Source organism: Mustela putorius, unplaced genomic scaffold (genome assembly GCF_011764305.1).
Source record: "Mustela putorius furo isolate JIRA1106 unplaced genomic scaffold, ASM1176430v1.1 tig00001584_pilon_pilon_pilon, whole genome shotgun sequence".
In the NCBI taxonomy this organism is placed as follows: domain Eukaryota; kingdom Metazoa; phylum Chordata; class Mammalia; order Carnivora; family Mustelidae; genus Mustela; species Mustela putorius.
The window spans coordinates 925401-950681 of NW_025421806.1; the positions used below are offsets into that span (position 1 = coordinate 925401).

At 40.7% G+C, this 25281-nt stretch overlaps 1 protein-coding gene across 1 annotated transcript in view; it reads left to right on the top strand.

Moving 5' to 3' along the window:
• The window catches only part of UBAP2 (ubiquitin associated protein 2), a 130654-nt gene that overhangs the window by 35635 nt on the left and 69738 nt on the right, over positions 1-25281 (top strand). Inside the window, 3 exon segments of the mRNA XM_004765329.3 lie at positions 4032-4171; positions 15749-15826; positions 18579-18689. Of these exon segments, the coding sequence (XP_004765386.2) occupies positions 4073-4171; positions 15749-15826; positions 18579-18689 (288 nt within the window). The 5' untranslated portion in view covers positions 4032-4072.

Here is a 25281-nt window from a genome sequence, read left to right on the forward strand (position 1 = left end):
AAAAAAAAAAATAGAATCCTATTGAATCATAATGAATTGGAGGCTGGATTCTTTCATGTACATATTTGAGGTTTATCCCAGGTATGTTTAGCAATAGTTCATTCTTTTTTATTGCTGAGTAATATTCTGCTATGTGGTTGTGTTACAGATAATTCAGCCTTTGAAGGACATTGGCTTATTTTCTGTTTTGGGGGATTGAGTAAAGGTGCTGTGAATATTCAGATGGTTTTTCAGGAAGGTGGCCCATGGTCGTTCCAAGGTATAAGGGAGGTTGTGAAATTATGTTTTGAGGTTTTTGCCCTCTTCACTAGAGGATCACAGGGAGAAATACTTTGTTGTGAGTAGGTATTGGTGGGTAGTTCATAGTGTTAATTGTAGATAGCTTCTCCTTGATTTGTTCGTTCCTGGAGTGTCCTGGTTTTCTGAGTTACTGTGTATGTGTGTGCAACTTGCTTCTGTCTTTTAATTAAAATTTTTTTGAAGTTTTTTTAAAAGATTTTATTTATTTATTTGACCAACAGAGATCACAGGTAGGCAGAGAGGCAGGCACAGAGAGAGATGGGGAAGCAGGCCACCCGCTAAGTAGAGAGCCTTACGCAGGGCTTGATCCCAGGACCCTGGGCTCAATCCCAGGACCCGGGGCTCAACCTGAGCTGAAGGCAGAGGCCCCAACCCACTGAGCCATCCAGGCACCCCAAAGATTTTATTTATTTTTAAAGAGAGGAAGTGAGTGTACAGGGACAGGGATGAAGGGAGAGAAGAGAATCCTAAGAAGACTCCCCGCTGAGCACAGAGCCGGAAGTACAGTTTGATCTTAGGACCCTAAGATGATGACCTGAACTGAAATCAAGAGTCAGGAAGCTTAACCAACAGGGTAGGATGCTTAACGACTCAGGTGCCCCTGATTGGTAATTAAAAGTTTTTATAACATTTAAAAATACTTATTTAGGGGTGCCTGGGTGGCTCAGATGGTTGAGCGTGTGCCTTTAGCTTAGGTCACGATCCTTGGGGTCCTGGGATGGAGTCCCATATCAGGTTCCGTGCTCGGCAGGGAGTCTGCTTTTCCCTCCTGATCTCTCTCTCTCTCACTCTCTTTCTCAAATAAATAAAATAAAGGAATTACCAGGGATATAACTTTTAAAAAATTATTTATTTTCAAGAGAAAGTGTATTCATGCAAGTGGGGTTGGAGGGGCAGAGAGAGAGAGAACCCCAAGCAGATTCGGTGCTCATCGCGAAGCCCAACGAAGGGCTCTATCCCACAACTCCCAAGATGGTGACCTGAGCTGAAATCCAGAGTTGGATGCTTAATTGACTGAGGCACCATGTGCCCCATTTAAAAAATTTTTTTTAAAGCTCTTCTTAATCTATTTTAGAGAAAGAGCATGAGAGAGAGCAAAAGGGAGGGGCAGAGAGAGGAGAGTCTTAAACAGATTCCGTAGAGACCTGTGCAGGGATTGATCCCATGACCCTTGAGATAACAACCTGAGCTGAAACCAAGAATTGGACGCTCAACCAACTGTGCCACCCAGGTGTCCCCTGATTGATATTTTTTAAACATTTATTTATTTATTTTTAAAATTTTGTTTATTGACAGAGTGAGCACAAGCATGGGGATTGGCAGAGGGAGAGGGAGAAGTAGGTTTCCTATGGAGCAGGAGGCCAAACATGGGTCTTGATCCCAGGACCTTGGGATTATGATCTGAGCGGAAGGCAAGTGCTTAACTGTCTGAGCCACCCAGGTGCTGTGCCCTATTATTTATTTATTTTATTTTTTAATTTTTAATTTTTTAAAAGATTTTATTTGACAGTCATATCAAAAGTAGGCAGAGAGGCAGGCATAGAACGAGGTGGGGAAGCAGGCTCCCTGATGAGCAGAGAGCCCATAGTGGGGCTTGATCCCAGGACCCTGGGCTCGATTCCAGGACCCTGGGGTCAACCTGAGCTGAAGACAGAGGCTTTAACCCATTGAGCCACCCATGAGCCCCTATTTATTTTTTTTTAAAGTGGGGTCCTTGCCCAGTGCGGGGCTTAAACTCATGAACCCGAGATGATGAATTGGATGCTCTACAAAACGAGCCAGCTAGGCATTCTCCCCACCCCATTCCCCCTTTTTTGGATTTTGTTTTTTGAAAAGATTTTGTTTATTTATTTATTAGAGAGAGAGAGCGCGCGCACAGAAGCAGGGGAAGGGACATGGGGGAGGCATAGGGACAAGCAGACTGTGCTAAACCTGATGTGGGGCTTGATCCCACAATTTAACGATATAATAACCTGATCCAAAAATCAAGAGTCAGGGATACTTAACTGACTCAGCCAGTCAGGTGCCCCTGTATAATCATGTTTTGATGGCATATCATATTTAGTTATATGCTTAGCTCTTTGTAACTGTCTAGTATTTGTCAACTGAATAAGGGAGAATGATATGCGCAGTTGTTTTTGTCTCCTTGGAAGATGTACTATTTGTAAGTGGGTTTGTCATTAGATATAGCTTAATCCTTGACAGCACACATTTTGAATTGGATTATTGTCAGATAAAATCTTGGCTGGATACGTGTTGGATACATGTTTGGGCTCAAACACCAACAGTAAATGGAAAGAGACAAGAAACTACATGTAGTGTTAACTGCATTTAGTGGTTAAATAAATACTTATTAAGAACAATTGGTGATATTTAAGATTTTTGTTTGGAATTGCTGTAATCATACCATAGACTTTTATTTTATTTTATTTTTAAAGACTTTATTCATTTATTTGACAGACAGAGATCACAGGTAGGCAGAGAGTCAGGCAGAGGGGGTGGGGGAAACAGGCTCTCTGCTGAGCAGAGCCCGATGTGGGTCTTGATACCAGGACCCTGAGATCATGACCTGAGCTGAAGGCAGAGGCTTTAACCCACTGAGCCACCCAGACACTTTATTATTTTTATTATTTTATTATTATTATTTTTATTATTTTTTAAAGATTTTATTTTTTCAGGAAGCCTGGCTGGCTCAGTGGGTTAAAGCCTCTGCTTCGGCTCAGGTCATGATCTCAGGGTCCTGGTATCAAGACCCACATCTGCGGAGCAGAGAGCCTGCTTCCCCCTCTCTCTCTCTGCCTGACTCTCTGCCTACTTGTGATCTCTGTCTGTCAAATAAATAAAATCTTAAAAAAATTTATTTTTTCATGGGGGATAGAGATGCAGGGGCAGAGGGAGAAACAGGTCCCTGTGGAGCAGGGAGTCTAATGAAGAACTTGATCTCAGGACCCTGGGAGGATGACCTGAGCTGAAGGTAGATGCTCAACTGACTGAGCCACCCAAGCACCCCTTTATTTTTAGTTTTTAAAAAGATTTATTTTAGAGCACAAGTGAGTGGGAATGGAGGAGGTAAGAGAGAGCTTTAAGCAGACTCTGTGTTGAGCAACAAATCCACCTGGGGCTCGATCTCACAACCCTGAGACCACGAACTGACCTGAAATAAAAACTCCGATGTTTAACCAACTGCACCACCCAGGTGCCCCTAAGATTTTATTTTATTTTTTGTTTTTTATTTGAGAGAGAAAGTATGGGCAAAAGAGTAAGTGAGAGAGAGCTTGAGCTGGGGGAGAGTCAGATGGTGAAGGGCATACAGATTCCCCACTTAGCAGGGACCCTGATGCAGGGCTTGATCCCACAACCCTGAGATCATAACCTGATCCGAAGGCAGACACTTAACTCACTTAGCCACTGAGGCCCCCCTAAGGTTTTATTTTTAAGTAATTTCGGCACGCAGTATGGGACTCGAACTCACAACCGTGAGATCAAGAATTGCATGCTTCACTGTCTGAGCCAGCAAGGTGCCTCAACCACAGACTTTTAGATAGCATTAGTAAAATTGGCTTAATTGTTACTAGGAAAATACAAAATCCTAATGGGTTGTTTCTTGAGAATTTGTGTTGTAGAGAGCTGTTAGGTTTTGTCTTGTATTTCCTCCATATTCCTGAATTTTATCCTTGTGTTTTACTATGGTTTTGAAGTTTTTGCTTACTACCATTCCGGCTTTCTTGCAGATTTTCTATTTTGTACATACGTTATTTTGTATATACTGTATATGATGACTTCAGTGAGCAGTGACCGTTCACGAGGTGCTCGGGAAAAAACACAGATTTCAGCGACACAGGCATCACAACTACAGAAACAAGTAGTACAGGTAAGTTTTTGTGGACCTCTTGTTTTGTACAGAGTTATGTTAATTAGAGTGCACATACTCTCCTTTGTTGGTACCATAAGATTTTGAATCTTGTTTTTAAAAAGTAGGTTGTATTCAGTGGGAAAGAGAAAATATCATGATTCCGGTACTGTTGGACATTGTTTCTTATCTATTTGATTGTGAACTTTTTCCTCTCCCTATTAGCATCTAGGCTATCTCCTTTTTCTTTTCCTTTTTTTTTTTTTTTTAAATGATTTTAAGTAATTTCTACACCCAATATGGGGCTCGAAGCTAAAGCCCCGAGGTGAAGAGTCACATGTTCTACTGATTGAACCAGCCAGGCACTCCTCCTTTTCTTTATTAACCTAGGTATGTGCCTGAATGTAATATGGAAATCCAGGATATATGGATAGTTTATGCTCTGAAGTAGAGAAATCGGTGAATTATATAAGAGACTTAGAAAAAGCTGCTTTTTCTTTCAAGCATTGTTAGCTGGGGAAAGTCAGTTAATATTAAGATGGATGTTTTTTTTTTAAAGATTTTTTTTTATTTATTTATCAGAGAGAGAGAGAGAGAGGGAGAGCGAGCGAGCACAGACAGACAGAATGGCAGGCAGAGGCAGAGGAAGAAGCAGGCTCCCAGCCCAGCAAGGAGCCCGATGTGGGACTCGATCCCAGGATGCTGGGATCATGACCTGAGCCGAAGGCAGCTGCTCAACCAACTGAGCCACCCAGGCGTCCCTTAAGATGGATTTTAATTAACAAGGTCAATATAAATAAAATGTTTAATGTTAAATAGTCCCTCCTGGGGCGCCTCGGTGGCTCAGTCAGTTGAGTGTCTGCCCCTTGATTTTGGGTCAGGTCATGATCTTAGGGTGGTGGGATTGAACCCTGTATGGTTCTCTGTGCTCATGGTCTGTCTGCTTGAGATTCTTTCCCTCTCTCGCTCTGCTGCCCCTAAAATAAATAAATAAAAGAAAAGCTTATATAACAAATGGTCTCTCCTTCTGAATTTGTTTATATTATTACTTTAAATGATGTGAGATAAGTTAAATAAAATGCTAAGTATAGTGCCCGATACAAGATTGAGCATTTTATAGATGTTATTGAGTAGATTTGCAAACCTTTTTTCAGAGGTCCATCATAAATTTCAGATTGGTGATTTGACCATGCTTTGATAGCTAATTACAAGTTTTTTTTTTTTAAGATTATTTATTTATTTATTTATTTGACAGATCACAAGTAGGCAGAGAGGCAGAGAGAGAGAAAGAGGAGGAAACAGGCTCCCTGCTGAGCAGAGAGCCCGACCCCAGGACCCCGAGGTCATGACCTGAGTGGAAGGCAGAGGCTTTAACCCACTGAGCCACCCAGGCGCCCCTACAAGTACTTTTTTTATAATCAGTCATAACCAAGTGCCCTGTGGATGTTAAGGGACACAGAGAGTAGACTATTGTTGTTTTATATTTTTCAATATAAGGTTAGCCTTAAATTTTGCTTCTGTCAGTAGACTTACAACCTGCTCTTCAGTGCTTATTTCTAAATACATTTACCCCCATAGATAATTATTCACAACTGGTAACGAAAGATGACTTCTTTTTTTTTTTTAAGATTCTATTTATTTATTTGACAGAGAGAGCAGGAGCACAAGCAGGGGGAGTGGCAGGGAGAGGGAGAAGCAGACTCCTTACTAAGCAGAGAGCCCAATGTGGGGTTTGATCCCAAGAGTCTGGGATCATGACCTGAGCCGAAGGCAGACGCGTAACTGACTGAGCCACCCAGGTGCCCAAAAGACTACTTCTTGTTGCAAAAATTTTGACTATATTACACCCTCCTTTTGTAGGTGAATGCTTATGAGGCTAATAATGAAACATTTTCATATCAAAGAAGAAATACAAGTTAGGAGTAATCATAGGTACAGCCCTGCTAATAATAAAATAAATATAAATTAAAACAACATTTTGTTGTTGTTTATCGAATTAGTCAAAATTAAAAGTTATTATATGGGGGAAAAAAGTGTAATCTTTTAGGCGTAACTTACTGGCTCAGTCAGTGGAGCATGTGATTCCTGATCTCAGTGTTGTAAGTTTGAGCTTTCAAGTTTGGATGTAGAGAATATTTCAAAATAAAAAAAAAATTTTTTAAGTGCAATCTTTTAGGGGTGCCTAGATGGCTCAGCTCAGTCAGTTAAGCATCTGCTTTTGGGTCATGATCCCAGGGGGATCATAGTTCTGCCTTGGGTCATGATCCCAGGGTTCTGGTATGGAGCCCAGCATTGGGCTCTCCGGCTTAGCAGAGAGCCTGCTTCTCCCTCTTGCCCCTGCTTGTTCTCTTTCTCTCTCTGTTTCTATCTCAAATAAACAACATCTTTTAAGAAAATTTAAAAAAAAAAAAGTGTGATCTTTTAAAGAGGGCCAAATGAAATGTTGAGAATGTAAATTGTTTCTATCTCCCACCAAGTAGAGTCCTTGGGCTGATTTCCGGTGAATCAGAGTCTCCAGACTGTTCTCCCAAGGGTTGTTGTCACCATTAGTTTTCATGGTCTCTTTTGGGGCAGCTCATTTTATGTGATTAGATAAAAAACTGCCTGCTGAGCTGTGGGAAGGATTCTTAGACACTTAGATTCCTAATTTCCCTTTTTATAATAGTATGGTGAGAATTTCTCAAACAGTATGAATAACATTGTTAATGTTCATTTATCTCATCAATCTAAGACTATCTTTAGATTATGAGTAAAGTGGGTCTGTCACTTCACTAACTGAATTACTTAAGTCTCTTTGAACCTCACTTAAAAACAAAACCAAACCCAAAAAACATGCTTTGAGATTTATAGGAAAGAGTAGTATACATAATTCCTGAATCTCCTTTGTTCAAATCTCCCAGGTACTAACATTTTTACCATGTTTATATTTTCTCCTTTCTACAAAGAAGAAACTATATACAGTTTGCCCCCTACAACCTTTTTAGAGTTACATACCACACCTGAATACTTCAGTATTTTTTTTCCCAAGGACATGCTATAGAACAATTATTTAAAAATCAGGAAATAAACTCATATAATCCACAGACTATGTTACTCTTTTCCCAGTTGTCTCAGTATTGTCCCTTTTAGCTAATTAAGTGCTTTTTCATACATTGTATTCTCCAGTCATTTTTATTTTTTTTTATTTTTAAATTTTTTTTAAAGATTTTATTTACTTATTTGACAGAGATCACAGGTAGAGAGAGAGGCAGGCAGAGAGAGAGGAGGAAGCAGACTCCCCGCTGAGCAGAGAGCCTGATGCGGTACTCGATCCCAGGACCCTGAGATCATGACCTGAGCCGAAGGCAGAGGCTTTAACCCACTGAGCCACCCAGGCGCCCCCTCCAGTCATTTTTAATGTGGAACTTTCTTTCCTCTGTTTCATATCATTGAACTATTCAAAGAATATAGGCCAATTACTTTGTAGAATATCTATCAGCTTTAGTTTGTCTGAGATATTCCTCATGATTAGAATGGGGTTATAAGATTTATTTTATTATTTTTATTGCTTTTTTTTTTTTTTTTTTAAAGATTTTATTTATTTATTTGACAGAGAAATCACAAGTAGGCAGAGAGGCAGGCAGAGAGAGAGGAAAGGAAGCAGGCCCCCTGCTGAGCAGAGAACCCGATGCGGGACTCGATCCCAGGACCCTGGAATCATGATCTGAGCCGAAGGCAGCGGCTTAACCCACTGAGCCACCCAGGCGTCCCTTTTTATTGCTTTTTAAAAGATTTTTTCTTTTATTTGGAGAGTGTGTGCACACAGGCAGGGGGAGGGGCAGAGGGAGAAACAGATTCTCCACTGAGCAAGGAGCCTGAGGCAAGACTTGTTCCCAGGACCAGGGGATCACGACCTGAGCTGAAGGGAGATGCTTAACCTACTGAGCCACCCAGGCGATCCAAAGATTTATTTTTTAAGAAGGAGATTGATTGTGCATGAGTGGGGGAAGGGACAGAGAGAGAGAATCTCAAGCTGACTCCCCTGCTTGAGTGGGGAGCCCGAACTGGGGATTGATCACATGACCTTGAGATTGCAACCTGAGCTGAAATCAAGAGTTGGGCTGCCCAACTGACTGAACTATCTGTCCTTCCCAGGTAATGCTTTTTTGGTAGAAATACCACAGAAGTGATTATCTTTTCTTTCTTTTTTTTTTTTAGATTTTATTTATTTGGCACACAGAGAGAGAAATCATAAGTAGGCAGAGAGGCAGGCAGAGAGAGGGGGGAAGCAGGCTCTCCGCCGAGGAGAGAGCCCAGTGTGGGGCTTGATCCCCAGGACCCTGAGATCATGACCCGAGCCGAAGGCAGAGGCCTAACCCACTAAGCCATCCAGGTGCCCTGTGATGATCTTTTCTTGATGCCTCATAACATGTTGTTCAGGACATAGATTTTTATTATGGTCTGATGGTCATTTTTATCATTTGTTTAAAGTGGAGTTTCTTTATTGTGTGAAGAGATAACTCCAGGTTTTTATTTTTATTAATTTATTTTTATTCTTTATTTATTAAAAGATTTAAAAAAAATTTTTTAATGATTTTATTCGTTTATTTGACAGAGATCACACGTAGGCAGAGAGGCAGGCAGAGAAAGAGGGGGAAGCAGGCTCCCGCTGAGCGGAGAGCCCGATGTGGGGCTCGATCCCAGGACTCTGAGATCATAACCTGAGCCGAAGGCAGAGGCTTTAACTCACTGAGCCACCCAGGTGCCCCTATTTATTAAAAAATTTAAAAAAAGATTTTACTTACTTATTTGACAGAGACAGACAGAGAGGGAACAGAAGCATTGGGACTTTGAGAGGGAGAAGCAGGCTTCCTGCCGAACAGGGAGCCTGATGTGGGGCTTGATCTCAGGATCCTGGGGTCATGACCTGAGCTGAAGGCAGACACTGTAACGACCAAGCCACCCAGGCGCCCCAATTTTTAAATTTTTTTAATTTTTATTTTTTTTAAAAGGTTTTGTTTATTTATTTGAGAGACAGTGAGAGAGAGCACGAGAGGGGAGAAGGTTAGAGGGAGCAGACTCTCAGTGGAGCAGGGAGCCTGATGTGGGACTCGATCCCAGGACTCTGGGATCATGACCTGAGCTGAAGGCAGTCACTTAACCACCTGAGCCACCCAGGTGCCCCAATTTTTTTATTTTTAAAAGATTTTATTTCTTTGTGTGAGAGACGGGGGATTGAAAAAGCACAAGGGGGAGGGGCAGCAAGAGAAGCGACTCCCCGCTGAACAGGGAGCTTGAGGCGGGACTCTGTCCCAGTATTCTAGGATCTTGACCTGGAGCTGAAGGCAGGCATGCTTAACCGACTGAGCCACCAAGGCACCCAGATCTCCAGGTTTTTAAAATGTGACATGAAGGGGCATCTGAGTGGCTCAGTTGGCTGAATGTCTGCCTTAGGCTTGGGTCATGGTCTTGGGGTCCCGGAATCCACAGCATCAGTCTTCCTGTTCAGCAGGGCTCCCTCCTCTGCCCCTTCCTGGGCTTGCGTGCTTTCTCCGTCCCTCTCTTTCAAATACATAAATGGTTAAAAAAAATGACGTGGAGCATAATGTTTTCCTTTTCAGGATGGTTGTAAGGAATTCGAAATGGTGTATGTTGTATTCAGGAAGCAGTAATATTTACTCATTTTATATTCCACCCAAGTTATGAAGTGATTATAATACTGTTTGAAATTATGTTGGAAAATGCCTGGCTCCTGATCAACTGAGACAGGACCCAAAATTACAGTATGAAAAAAACTGTTAAAACAAGAAAAAAAAATAGTAGACCATGTTAATAATGTTTCTCTTTGGGTGGTGAACATAACGATTTAAAAAAATTGTATTTCGTTATGTTTCCAAATTTTTGGTGTGGCAGATAAAACAGAAAAATATTTGGCTTCCATAGGAAAGTTGTCAAGACATTCTTCACTGTGAAAGTAGTTTAGCTCTGGAGAGCCTGGCTGGCTCAGTCACGAAGCATGTAACTCTTGATTCCCAGGTTGTGTGTTCAAGTCCTTTGGGGGTGTGGAGTTTACCTAAAACATCAGGAGAAAAAAATGAAAATAGCTTAGCCCATTAAAAGTCAAGTGAATGGAAGAGAGACTCAGAGGAAGAGATTAGTACATCTGCTTTTATTGGCAAGACTCTTTTTCAAGCTGACAGTTGGGTGGTGGATGTCACTAATAGTTGTTGTAGGGTAGGCTGCATTCACCTTGTTTAACTTCAAATTATCAGTTGATTTTGCTTTTTCCTTTGATTTTTCAAGTTGTACAGATTTCTTGACATTTCCCAGAGGTTGTCCTGGCAAGTTTCCTGTCTTGAATTTATGTTTGGGGTTTTCTTTATTTTTTTTAAATTTATTTTAAAATTATTTTCTTAAAGATTTTATTTATTTGACAGAGAGAGATCACAAGTAGGCAGAGAAGCAGGCAGAGAGAGAGGGAAGTAAGCTCCCTGATGAGCAGAGAGCCCGATGCGGGGCTCCATCCCAGGACCCTGAGATCATGACCTGAGCTGAAGGCAGTGGCTTAACCCACTGAGCCACCCAGGCACCCCTGTTTTTGTTTTGTTTTTTTTTTAAGATTTTATTTATTTATTTGATAGGCAGAGAGGCAGGCAGAGAGAGAGAGAGAGGGGAGGAAGCAGGCTCCCCGCTGAGCAGAGAGCCCCATGCAGGGCTTGATCCCAGGATCCTGGGATCATCACCTGAGCCGAAGGCAGAGGCTTTAACCCACTGAGCCACCCAGGTGCCCCTGGGGTTTTCTTTATTGCATATTTAACGTAATTTCCTTGGCTAGGGTAGTCAACAAAAGTAAAAAATATTTAAAGTTCTGATGTAAAATGCTTTTTATTTCATTAATATGACAGGCTAGTATTAAAGTACTGTAGTTGTTAGAACAGCTGTTAAGTCCATCAGGTCTGCTTCCAAAGTTAAGTTTAAGATTTTTTTTGTTTTTATGCTCAATGCCTTTTTAAAAGATTTTATTTATTTATTTGAGAGAGATTTATTGAGAGAGATCACAAGCAGGCAAGGCAGGCAGAGAGAGAGGAGGAAGCAGGCTCCCTGCTGAGCAGAGAGTCTGATGTGGGGCTCGATCCCAGGACTCCCGAGTTCATGACCTGAGCCGAAGGCAGCGGCTTAACCCGCTGAGCCACCCAGGCGCCCCAAGATTTTATTTATTTTAGAGAGAGAGCATGAGCAGGGGAAGGTTGTTCTGAGGGGTGGGGGTGGGGAGAGAGAAGCAGCAGACCCCTCTACCCTGAGATCATGACCTGAGCCAAAGTCAGACCTTTAACCAACTGAGCCACCCAGGTGCCCCACGCACACTGCCTTTTAGTTTTGAGACCGAAGATAGCTTTATTCGCTAGGTAGGTTTTGTGTGTGTGTGTGTGTATTTTCATTGGTTATTGGGGTATTGCCTTACTCCTTATTGTTTTTCTTATAATAACTTTGTATGGGATTTGACCTTTATTTTTCTGTCGCTCATTTTTTTTTTTTTTAAGATTTAATTTATTTATCTGACATAGATCACAAGTAGGCAAAGGCAGGCAGAGGGTGAGGGGAAAGCAGGCTCCCCGCCAATCAGAGAGCCTGATGCCGGGCTCGATCTTAGTACCTGGGTGCCCCTCTGTTGCTCATTGTTATATGCAGTGAGTTTTCCTTTGTACTTTCAGATGGCAACGTGGTTCTGAGTGGCTTTTCTAATTTCAGAGAGTTTCTTTAATGTGTAATTATGTTGGCTTACTTTCTGATATTTCCTGACCTCACCCCTCCCCCAGTGCGGACCTTGTTTACTTCCGTTTATATGTGGTTTAATTTTGATTCTGCTAGTCATTTTCTCTTAATGAGAGCCCTAGATGGTTAGTTTCAAGAGTTGATAATGGTGGGGCACCTGGGTGGCTCAGCAGGTTAAGCATCCCACTCTTGATCTTGGCTCAGGTCATGATCTTAGGGTCCTGGGAGATATACTATATCTGTGGATGGTTTTTCTTTACATGTTTGTATTTGGAGGCTTGTGAGGGTTACTGTGTCATCTATTTTTATTATTATTATTATTTTTTAAACATTTTATTTATTTATTTGACAGAGATCCCAAGTAGGCAGAGAGGCAGGCAGAGAGAGAGAGAAGAGGAAGCAGGCTCCCTGTGGAACAGACAGCCCGATGTGGGGCTCGATCCCAGGACCCTGGGATCATGACGTGAGCCGAAGGCAGAGGCTTTAACCCACTGAGCCACCCAGGCCCCCAGTCATCTAGTTTTATGATAATATTGTTGTCCATGGGATTTTGGTTTTGCTCTAAAGTTGAAGGAGTAGTTTAAAGAACTCTTTCTTACATACTCTTAATGAGTTTTTTTTTTTAAGGTTTTATTTATTTATTTGATAGAGAGAAAGAGATCACAAGCAGGCAGGCAGAGAGAAGTGGGGAAGCAGGCTCCCTGCCAAGCAGAGAACCCGATATGGTGCTCGATCCCAGTACCCTGACATCATGACCTGAGCCAAAGGCAGAGGCTTAACCCTCGGAGCCACCCAGATGTCCCTCCTAATGAAATTTTTAACATGGTGCCACTTTTACTCTTTTATTTTTTTCTATATTTTATATCTGTGTACACATGTACATTGTATGCATGTATTAATATATACATTATTTTTAGTTATTTCAGTATTCAATTATTTCATTGTCAGTTTCTCTGGTAGTGTCCCTTGTAGCATAGCATGTTTCCCCATTCTTTTTTTTTTTTTAAAGATTTTATTTATTTATTTGACAGAGAGAGATCACAAGTAGGCAGAGAGGCAGGCAGAGAGAGAGAGCAGGAAGCAGGCTCCCTGCTGAGCAGAGAGCCGGATGCGGGACTCGATCCCAGGACTCTGAGATCATGACCTGAGCCGAAGGCAGCGGCTTAACCCACTGAGCCACCCAGGCGCCCTGTTTCCCCATTCTAGTATAGTATCAGCACATACCCCTTTTGTTTGACACGTATCTTTAGTCTAGTTAACTCTTAGCCTTTGTCTTCCAAAATTCTGGCAATTTAGAAAAAAGAAATAAGCCAGTTTTAATGTAAAATATTCTTCAGGCCTTCTGGGTTCCTCAGTTAAAAATCCAACTCTTGGTTTTTGGCTCAGGTCGGTAGGATCAAGCCTAGTAGGGAGTCTGCTTGTCTCTCACTGCTCCTCCCCCTGCTCATATGCTTGCACTCTTTCTCTCAAATAAATGAATAATTTTTTAAAAATACATTTTATCTATTTGACAGAGATCACAAATAGGTAGAGAGGCAGGCAGAAAAAGAGGGGAAGCAGGCTCCCTGCTGAGCAGAAAGCCGGATGTGGGGCTCAATCCCAGGACCCTGGGATCATGATCTGAGCCAAAGGTAGAGGCTTAACCCCCTGAGCCACCTAGGCACCCCTAAATGGATAATTCTTTTTTTTTTTTTTTTTAAAGATTTTTATTTATTTATTTATTTAATAGAGATCACAAGTAGAGAGGAAGGCAGAGAGAGAGGAGGAAGCAGGCTTCCCGCCGAGCAGAGAGCCTGACGCAGGACTCCATCCTAGGATCCTGAGACCATGACCTGAGCCAAAGGCAGAGGCTTTAACCCACTGAGCCACCCAGGCACCCCTAAATGGATAATTCTTAATTACAAACAAACAAACAAAAACTTCAATGTGAATTTGATTCTTCCTCATGATTAGATTTAGGTTATAGAACTCTGATTGGAATACCACACAGAGGACTTTTGAGTATTTCTCAGATTATGGTGGGTGGAGTTGTGTCATATCTATCTGCCCCTCACTGAAGATATTGATTCATTCAGTCCAGAGTTCTTGTATTTCCTCTGATTTATTAACTGTGTTTCACCTAGCAGCTAAAAAATAATCATGTGGGGACACTTTGAGACCATGTGCAAGTAGTATGTTCCTCATGCAACTTTCCCCTTAGAATTAGCTTTTATTAATGATTACTGACTTAACTAATCTTTACTATCTTACCACATGAAGCTTTTCTAGCTTGGTATTGTTTTTTGTCAATGTAATATTACTAAGTATATGTTAAAAAGATTACCCTTAGTTAGTGACTTTAGAAATAAAAATTAGACTAGACACCATTTTTCACTGATTAAATTGGAATTTTTTTTTTTTTTAAGTTGGAAAGATTTTGAGGAAACAGGCTGTTTTATTCTGCTGGTGGAGAATAAATCTTTGTAGCCGGTGTGCAGAGAATTTTTGAACAGATGGTATGAAATGTTTTTCTTTCTTTTTTCCTTTTTTTAAATTTAGATTCAGTTAGCCAACATATAGTACATCATAGATTTTGTACATCATTAGATGTACAAAACATTTTTCTAGATACTTCTTTAGTCAGTAGTTTCACATCTTTATATTTATTGCAAGAAATCTATCATGGGTATGTGTACAAATTTAGTTATAAGAGTAGATCTTTTGTAGTGTTTGAGCAGAAAAATTATTCATTATTAGCTCCTGGATTTTTTTTCATTCTCTGTGCTCATTCATTAATTTAAATGGTTCAACTTTTAAAATATTTATGTTGGGAGTTAGTAAAGGTTTTTGTTAACAAGGGTAATATTTTTACTTTATTATTATTATCATCATTAAAGTTTTTATTTATTTGAGACAGAGAAAGTGAGGGAGCGTGAATGGAGAGGGATGGGGAGAGGGAAGGGAAGAAGGCAGCTCTCTGCTGAGCTGGGAGTCCGACTCAGGGCTCCATCTCTGGCTCCTGGGATCAGGATCTGAGCTGAAGGCAGACACTTAACTGATTTAGCCTCCCAGGTGCTTCAAGGGTAATATTTTTATTTCAGTAAATTTTTAGAGTAAATTTAGGTTCATTGGAAAGTTGCATGGAAATAGTACAGAGTTCCTATATGCATGCTCCTCAGTTTCCTGTTATCATAATCAAGGTACCTTTGTCAAAACTAACCAAATTGGTATATTACTAAATAGCACACAGAATTAATTAGTTAATTTAAAGATTTTATTTATTACTTGGGAGAGGGAGCATGAGTAGAGTGAGGGGCAGAGGGAGAAGCAGATCTCTGTTGAGCAGGTTTATGCTAAGCATGACCTGAGCCGAAGGTAGTTGCCTAACCAACTGAGCCACCCAGGCACCCCTAAAAATAGTATTTATTTAGTAAAATACAGCATTTGCTCTTCAGAACTGACCAGGATATCTTAAAAAGAGTTGACAGCAGTGTTTTTTTTGACAGAGATGCTGGTTCTAAGCCTGTGTCCTAGCAGTCTCCACTGTTTACTGTTCTTCTGATTTTCTGTGGTTCTTATTTACTCCATTTCCTCAAGGCAAAGAACATTTAAATGAGTCACATGGCCAGTTAAGGTGAATAATTACTAGGTCATTTGGCCAAAGGAATGGGACCCTTATGCCGTTTAATTTGATGTTTATTTGGCTTATGGAAGCAGGTTGTAAACATTTGAGAGCTCTAAACAGTGGTTTTTGTTATCATAGCACTGTAGTGCTTGAGCTTTTTATCTTTTTGCAGGAGATTTTTGGCATCTAACTTGTATTTTAGGTGCTGAGATCTTTTTAATAATTCTGTGTGTACTTTTCAGGCAACAGCTGAACAGATGCGTCTTGCTCAAGTGATCTTTGATAAAAATGATTCAGAATTTGAAGCTAAAGTTAAACAGGTATGTTTGTGGCAAAGGATACTATTTTGGTAGTAGAATCATCCTAGTTACTAAAATGTTACCAACAATGATCTAGACATTGTGGAGAAGCACATTGACCTTGTCTGTACCTGGGTATAGAACGTATGTCAAATATTTGGCTAGTTCTCAGAAAGTTTTGTTTAATGTTAAGAACCAAATTGCTGGGGCGCCTGGGTGACTCAGTGGGTTAAAACCTCTGCCTTCGGCTCAGGTCATGATCCCAGGGTCCTGGGATTGACCCCCACATAGGGCTCTCTGCTCAACAGGGAGCCTGCTTCCTCCTCTCTCTGCCTGCCTCTCTGCCTACTTGTGATCTCTATCTATCAAATAAATAAATAAAATCTTAAAAAAAAAAAAAAAAAGAACCAAATTGCTTTCTCCAAAATTGGTGATGATGAATCCAAACATATGCTGGAAAAATATAACATTAAATTTTAGTTTGATGTCTTCATATACAACTTTAAGGAGAGTCATTTTTGGTAATAAAAATCTCAAAATCTTATTTCCTGATAAGGCTGCTTTTCCTTTCAAGATTCTAGAAATCAAGCTATATAACCCTTATCTCGGTCCCGACCTTGGTAGAGGTCTACAAGTCATTGCTGGAATGACTGTCCCACAGTGAACTTGTTACTGAGAGTTAGCTGGAAAAGGAAAGAAACCTTGGTTCTTTTCACTGCTACTGTAAAGAATTACAGAGCAGCAGAATGAAAGCGAACAGAGTTTTATTAAAGTACGTCCCAAGAGAGAAGCGGGCTAGTCAAGAGAAATGATGGCTTTGGAAACTTGGTAGTGTGGCCTTTTCTTTTGGGCAGCTCTAGAGTTGCAACAGTTGAGTGACAGGCCTTGATTATATAATCATTAGCCAGCCAGCATGTTCTTTCCCAAATTGTATTTAAAATGCCTGCATGGGGTAGCAAACTGCAACATTATTTCTATTTTAGAGATATTAGGTCAAATAAGGACAAGCTACTTCTTTCTGCACAAGTGTAACTAGCACAACAAATTTAGCTCTTACTCCTGCCCAGGATGTTGTAAGGACAAACCCATTGCTAGATGGGTAGAAGGGGGTGGTCCCAGTCTGTCTTCATTTGGCGCTCTCCATCTTGATATCTAAGGTCCATCATCCTATTGCTCATGCCTAGCTTGCTGCCTAACTTCCCTTTACTGTGTAAACTCTTTGTTAATACTTACAATTGCTGTCATTAGACTAATGGTAGTAATTTTAGAAGGCCACAAAAAGAATTTATTAAAAACGATAGCACTTATTTTCCGGAATGAGATTTATGTACAGTTTGAGACATAATTCTACATATCATCTTGTCTTTCATCTGACTAGTATAGCAGATACACAAAAAGGAACACTGGTCCAGGAGCTCAGAGTTTTATGGTTAAACTTTAGTTTGCTCTCTTACTATTCCAGTCACTGGGGGGTAATTTTGATATTTAATGTGCATCTTATCACTTGTATACTATAGGTGTTGGGTTAATAGAGACACTGATAAAAACTGACACTAGTTGATGCCCAAAGACCAAAGGACTGGAAAGCTGTAAAGGTGTAGAACTTTCACCGTGCAATGGCAGGGAAGAAAGCAGAGAGAGTGGTACAGTGCAAAGAGTTCTATTCATGAGATCAGGATACCTGGATTCCACATAGGTCTTCCTGTTAATTAGTTTTTTGACCACAGAGAAATCACTTCAGATGTTGGTGTCAAACTACTTTGAATAGGTGGTACACACTAAAACAGTTAAATGTGTGTAAAACACAAGAGATACTTAAATCATACATTTGTTTGCTGGTAATTGAGAAACCTGTATATTGTATCTAATTTGTGATTGTACTTGTGATGAAAATGTTAAATAACTTAATCTCTCCTTTTTTCTTTTTTTAAGATTATATTTATTTGACACAGAGAGAGAGATCACAAGTAGACAGAGAGGCAGGCAGAGAGACAGGGGGAAGCAGTCTCCCTGCTGAGCAGGGAGCCCGATATGGGGCTCAGTCCCAGGACCCTGAGACCATGACCTGAGCTGAAGGCAGAGGCTTAACCCACTGAGCCACCCAGGCACCCCTTAATCTCTCTTGGTAAAGAGAATGTACCAAGGGGCTTTCTTTGATTACTTCAAATGTAGCACCCTGTTGAAGCTGCTTGCACAAGTACTATGTCTAGGAGTGAGTTTGTGATAGCTGTAGAATTGCACTTGTGAGACCTTTGGGTGTTGTCACTTAACTATGTTTATGGAGTCTTTTTTTTTTTTAAATATGGAGTTTTCTAATCCAAGCAGTGATAAACCACATAGGGAATGTTTTCTTTGTATAACATAGTTGGACTAGATGTTCTGTTATGGTGGCCATGTATACTTTGAGTAGTTCAGAATTTTGGGAATCCTAGGCCATTGAACTAAGTTGGAGTAGTCAGAGCTGATCCTGAGTACGCTGAGAATGTCTATATATATATATATATATATATTTTGTGTACTGCTCATTAATAATCTGATACTTAGTCTTCTTGGAGGAGAGTTGATTTGTTGTTTGACTCTCTGTATTGATGAAAAGACAAGTGATGGTCACAAAAAGCAGGTAAATGTTCTTGCATTATAAGCTCAGGTCTGGAAGGAGGTCATGTTCATGAGGAAGGATTGTGTAATTTCTGTTTTTAAATAGAAGAATCTTAAAATTGGTATCAAGTGCCATTTTAGGGTCTCCTTAACCATTTTCTTATAATTTGAACAGCTTATGGAAGTGACGGGGAAAAATCAGGATGAATGCATAGTGGCCCTACATGACTGTAATGGAGATGTGAACAAAGCTATCAATATATTGCTGGAAGGGAATTCAGACACGGTAAGAATTATTAATAAATACTGTTAACTGATTTGTAGTGCTAAGATTTATCCTGGGATCAAGACCTGCATCAGGCTCTCTGCTCAGCCGGGAGCCTGCTTCCCTTCCTCTCTCTCTGCCTGTCTCTCTGCCTACTTGTGATCTCTGTCTGTCAAATAAATAAATAAAATCTTTAAAAAAAAAACTTCTCTTGCCTTCACTGCTCCTGTTTCTTCATCTCAGTTGTCATCTCTTATTACTCCTTACATCTCTAGACTAAACGAAAACCAGAGTTTGCTGTATATCTGTTTATGTGTGAATGTTCTGTAGACACATTTTCATGACCATTTGACAGATAAAATAAGAAAGAAAGGTATTGTTGTTTTAAGCTTAGTAAATTTTGAGGACTGTGCAGGCACACTAAAGCTTGTCCCTTTTATTTTAGGAAGGATACAGCTAAAGCCCCACAAGGCAGTGTCAGCCCTAATCTCTTGATTCTCCATGGAGATTACACTATCTTGTCTTGTCTCTTTTCTTTTCTTTTCATTTCCTTTTGTTTCTTTTCTTTTCTTTTTTTTCCCCTTTCCCTCCCTTTTCCTTTCCCCCTCCCCTCCCCTTTTCTTTTCTTAGATTTTATTTATGAGAGAGAGAGAGAGAAAGTGAAGGGAGGGGGGTAGAGAAGGAGAAGGGGGATCCCCGCTCAAGGCTCAGTTGTAGGACTGGGGTATCATGACCTGTGCTGAAGGCAGCTGCTTAAACCAACTGAGCTATCCAGGCATGCTGCGCAGTGTTTCATTTCTATTTCCTTTCAAAATTAATTAATTAATTAATTAGAGAGAATGAGCATGAGCAAGGAGAGGGGTGAAGGGATGGGGAGAGGCAGACTCCCCGCCCAGCAGGGATCCCAATGCCAGGCTTGATCCCAGGACACTGGGATCATGACCTGAGTCAAAGGTAGATGCTAACCTGCTTAAAGCAGCCAGGTGACCCTTATTTGTATTTTCAGATCACCGTTTCAAAACAGATTAAAACAAATAATGATTCTCCTTTATTTATTTATTTATTAAAAAAAATTTTTTTTAAAGATTTTATTTATTTATTCGACAGAGAGAGATCACAAGTAGGCAGAGAGAGAGAGAGAGGAGGAAGCAGGCTCCCTGCTGAGCAGAGAGCCTGATGTGGGACTCGATCCCAGGACCCTGAGATCATGACCCGAGCCAAAGGCAGCGGCTTAACCCACTGAGCCACCCAGGCGCCCAATGATTCTCCTTTAGATGGGCTATAAGGATGAACATAACCAACATGCCTTCCTTGTCACTCTTTGGGTTTAATCAGGTTCTCGTTTTTATTTTTTATTACTTTTTATTTTTTTAAAAGCTTTTATTTATTTATTTGACAGAGGTCTCAAGTAGGCAGAGAGGCAGGCGGTGGGGGGCGGGGAAGCAGGCTCCCCGCTGAGCAGAGATCCCACTGTGGGGCTCGATTCCAGGAACCTGGGATCATGACCTGAGCCTAAGGCAGAGGCCTCAACCCACTGAGCCACCCAGGCACCCCAAGGTTCTCGTTTTTAAGGATAAGGTTGTATTAGGGGTAGGCTATATAAAAATGGACTGATGTGACCAGCTCAGTAGTAAAATGAATATATTTAATATGAAGTAAGCAGAATGAGTAATGTAAGAATAAGATGTTTGGGATAGTATTTCACTATCTGAGTATAGCAGTATCTATGGGTAAAATTCCATGCAAGATGAGACTAGTCTATCAGTTTGTTGGGTAAATACATTATGTTAAGTGTCAAAATAAATGAAATTTTTAATAGTTTTTGTTTGCTGATAATTAGGCTTATATTTTCTGGTTTTCATAAAATATGAGGAATATGTTTACTTTTTTTGTTTTTAAAGATTTTATTTATTTATTTGACAGAGAAAGAGACAGCAAGAGAGGGAGCATAAGCCATGGGAGAGGGAGAAGCAGACTCCCACTGAACAGGGAGCCTGATACAGGGCTCCATCTCAGGACCCTGGGATCATGACCTGGGCCAAAGGCAGACACTTAACGACTGAACCGCCCAGGTGCCCTGGGAATTTGTTAACCTGATTGCTAATGGATGCAGTATAGAATGGCTCTCAGTTTTGTTTCTTTGTGTTTGTCTTGTTTTTGTAGAGAGGGAGAGAGATAGAGGGGGAGACAGAATTTTTTTTTTTTAAGATTTTTATTTGTTTATTTGTCAGAGAGAGATAAAGAGCACGAGCAGGCAGAGAGGCAGGTAGAGGCAGAGGGAGAAGCAGCTCCCTGCTGAGCAAGGAGCCGGATGCGGGACTCGATCCCAGGACTGAGATCACGACCTGAGCCAAAGGCAGACGCTTAACCGACTGAGCCACCCAGGCCTCCCGGGAGACAGAATCTTAAGCAGGCTGCATACCAATGCAGAACCTGACTCAGGGCTCTATTTCACAACCCTGAGATAATTACCCAAGCCAAAGAGTTGGACACTTGGGGTGCTTGGGTGGCTCAGTGGGTTAAGCCTCTGCCTTGGACTAAGGTCATGATCTCAGGGTCCTAGCATTAAGCCCTGCATCAGGTTCTCTGCTCAGCGGGGAGCCTGTCCCCCATCCCCACCCCACCCCCGACCTGGCTCTCTGTCAAATAAATAAATAAAATCTTTAAAAAAAAAAAAAAAGAGTTGAACACTTAACTGACTGAGCCACCCAGGCATCCCTAAACTACCTCCTTTATACATATTTTATATATATATATATAATCGCTGTGAATAAATGAAATATTGCCAAATTGTTTATTGGAGGGCCTATTTCTTTTTATATGTTTAAGGTAAGTCAGGATACTACTTTGTGTTGTCTTTCCTTTAGCTAACTTAATTCTTTCTCTGGTAGGGTGTTGAATTTTCAAGTCCCCCCCCACCTTTTTTTTTTTTTTTTTAAGATTTTATTTATGTATTTGACAAATCACAGGCAGAGAGGCAGGGAGAGAATGGGGGGTGAAGCAGGCTCACCTGCCGAGCAGAGAGCCCGATGTAGGGCTTGATCTCAGGACCCTGAGATCATGATCTGAGCCGAAGGCAGAGGCTTAACCCACTGAGCCACCCAGGTGCCCGTGAATTTTCAAGTCCTTTTTTTTTTTTTTTTTTTTTTAAGATTTTTAAAATTTATTTGTCAGAGAGAGAGCGTGAACACAGGCAGACAGAATGGCAGGCAGAGGCAGAGGGAGACGCAGACTCCCTGCCGAGCAAGGAGCCTGATGCGGGACTCAATCCCAGGACGCTGGGATCATGACCTGAGCCGAAGGCAGCTGCTTAACCAACTGAGCCACCCAGGCGTCCCTCAAGTCTTAAATAAATGTCCAGTTCTCTGTGTTTTATTGAGTTTTAACTTCTCATACTCCTTTGGGACTGAATTCAAAGGAGGTAGTTCTGGGTTGAACGGTAAAGAACATATCTTTGGTTACGCTGAGTGTGGAAATCACATAGTGAGGTTGGATCTAGTTTGGTTTCTTCTTAGATCAGAAAAGAGCAAATTAGGGCACGAATAACCAACACAAAAGGCGTATACTCGTTGAGAGATGAGAAGGCTGTGGTAGAAATGGAGAGCCAGAGTGAAAGTTCTTTTTAAATTCTGGTTTGTTTAGGATCATTCTTCCATTGTGTTTGTCTTGTTGCCTACCTGATTGCTGTCTCTAGGAGCCATGGCTAACCAGTTGTAAGGAATACCTACCTTCCCCTGGCTAGTATAGAGTTTATTGGAGTGGAGGTGCTAGACAAAATAAACACGGTAGGGTTGCTAAGAGCAAGAACATTTAAAATAAACCATGAAAGCAAACAAATCTTGTCCTGTTGACTAACCTTATTTTGTGCCAGGATCTTCTGAAACAAAATTACTATTATTTTAAAGATTTTATTTATTTATTTAAGGGAGAGAGGGAACGAGAGAGAGGGACAAGCAGGGGAGGGACAGACGGAGAGGAAGAAGCAGGCTGCTGCCGAGAGGGAACCAGATGCACGGTTCACTCCAAGGAACCTAGGATCATGACCTGATCCAAATACAGTTGCCTGACCAGGCACCCCTGAAACAAAATTATTACTTTGGTTGGGGGGGGGTAGGTTGAATTGTCCCTGATAATTTTTTTCCTTTTTTGAAAGATTTTATTCATTTATTTGATAGAGAGATTACAAATACGCAGAGAGGCAGCCGGGGTGGGGGTGGGGGAGCAGGCTCCCTCTGAGCAGAGAGCCTGATGCGGGGCTTGATCCCAGAACCCTGAGATTGTTACCTGAGCTGATGGCAGAGGTTTAACCCACTGAGCCACCCAGTCTACCCTGTCCCTGATAATTTTAAGAATGAGTTTGTCTTTCTCTGTTCAAGGAACTGTTACAAAGTAAAACATTCAGCATGATCATAAGTACTGATAAACCTCTTATTTCATTATAATGCTGTTTTGAGTGACAATCATTATGAAATATCAGTCTCTTGCATTAATTTACTTTTTTTTTTTTTGAGTAACTTATTTGTGTTGTGTAGATTTTTAATTAGTTGGCCTGGAAAGCTACTTTTCTGATTACTAAATGTAGTGTTTGGGAGGACCATTCTTTCTTTCAGAGTTTCTTCAGACCTATTCTACAGGTAGCCAAGTACAGATAACAAAGGTCATCAGAAGTTTCGTTCATGTTGAAAGCTTGTGTGCATGCTCACAGACTGTTGTGCTAAGTGTGCGATACTCTCTTAAACATTTACAGTGGCATTAGACCAATTGCCCCTTAAGTTTGCTCTCCTTACTTTCCCCCACAAATAAGTTCTTGTCAGTCTTAGTAGATTTCACAAGCCCAAGACTTACTTGTGGCCATCCTTGGGTTAATGAAATGGGCTAAGATGTTTTTCTCAAATGTTTCACATACAGGGGCACCTGGGTGGCTCAGTTGGTTAAGAATCTGCCTTTGGACAGGTCATTTTCCCGGAGTTCCGGCACTGAGCCCCTCCATCGGGCTTCCTGCTTAGCAGGGAGTCTGCTTCTCCCTCTGCTGTTCATCCTGCTTGTGCTTGCGTGGGCACTTGCTCTCTCTCACAAATAGGTAAATCTTAAAAAAAAAAAAAAAAAGACAATGGAAATTGTATACATATTCACCTGTGCTGACTCTACTATGTGTAATTTTTCTAGGTCTTCTAGAATTTACTTTTTGTCATATTAACCTAAGAGGACAGGATTCTGTCTTGCATAGGTGTCTTGTTTATTCATATTAGCAAGCATATTGAGTTCATACAATTATTTCTCTGGAATGAACAAGCTTTATTGTTTTCTCTAATTAAAAAAGCAGTGCAGAGGGATGCCTGGGTGCCTCAGTCAGTTGAGCAGATCTGTCTTTGACTCAGGTCATGATATCAGGGTTCTCGGATCGAGCTCTACATTGGGCTCTGTGCTTGGTGGGGCATCTGCTTCTCCCTCTCCCTCTGTGTGCATGCGTGATCTGTCTCTCAGATAAATCTTAAACTACTACCAGTATGGAATGATAAATTAAACAGCATCCTCATTTAGATAACTAGTCCTTTTTTCAGTATATATATATATATGTGGGCTTTTCTTTGAACTAACAAATATAATCCTATTTTATACACTGTTAGTTGTTAGCTTGCTATACTTACATCGTGGATCTCTTTCTGTGTATACCTGGGTAACCTTTTTTTTTTTCCCTAAAGATTTTATTTATTTGAGAGAGAGTGTGCATGCATGCATGAGAGCATGAGTAGAAGGGAGAAGCAGGAGAGGGAAAAGGAGAGAGGGAGAAGCCCAGTGCTGGCTCCATTCCAGGGCCCAGGGTCCCAGGATCATGACCTGAGCTAACGGCACATTGTTGACCTATTGAGCCACCAATTGAGGCACCCACCCCCACCTGGATAGCTCTAAGTGGCTACGTACTGCTCCCTTTGTGCATGTTTTAGAGTATAATCTCTTAAGGTAGACATTTGGAGAATCCCCCCATCCTTCATTCTAATGATTGTCTGTATATAAAAGCTTGCACAATTATAAATTTAATAGAGTTGCTTGGCTAAAAGCTGTGAACTAACTAACGTTTGGTTATTATTCCTGGGTAGACTTGTAGGAAGATTAGATTAGATGGGTATTTACCAGAAGTGAATATGCCAGATTATTCTGCATAACTGCCAATTGCTGATTTTTAAAAAATATTGATCAAAGCTTATAGTTGGAAAATAACTTGTTTTAATTTTTATTTTTTCACATCTTACGATTTTATCTGTAACTAAATACAGGGGTTCAGTAGAGGTTTGTAGATGTCAAAAAAATTCTTGCCACAAGAGTGTTCTAAATCTGGCCTCCACTGTTTTGAATGTAATTCAGCTAATGTTTCTTTAATTTTAGTTTATTAGTTTCTAGTGCTTATGTTGATTTGGATATACAATATTAGAAATTTCCTTTTGTTCCTAAGATTTTTTTTAAGCTTAAAATAGTTCTTGCTCTTATTTTGGTATTGAATCACTTCAAATCTCTTGTGAAATGAGGTAGATGATGACAAAGTAAACAGAAACAAATGTGCCAGTTTGGGGATTTCTCAGTAATGTAACTTTATTGGTATCCTAATACCACTTAT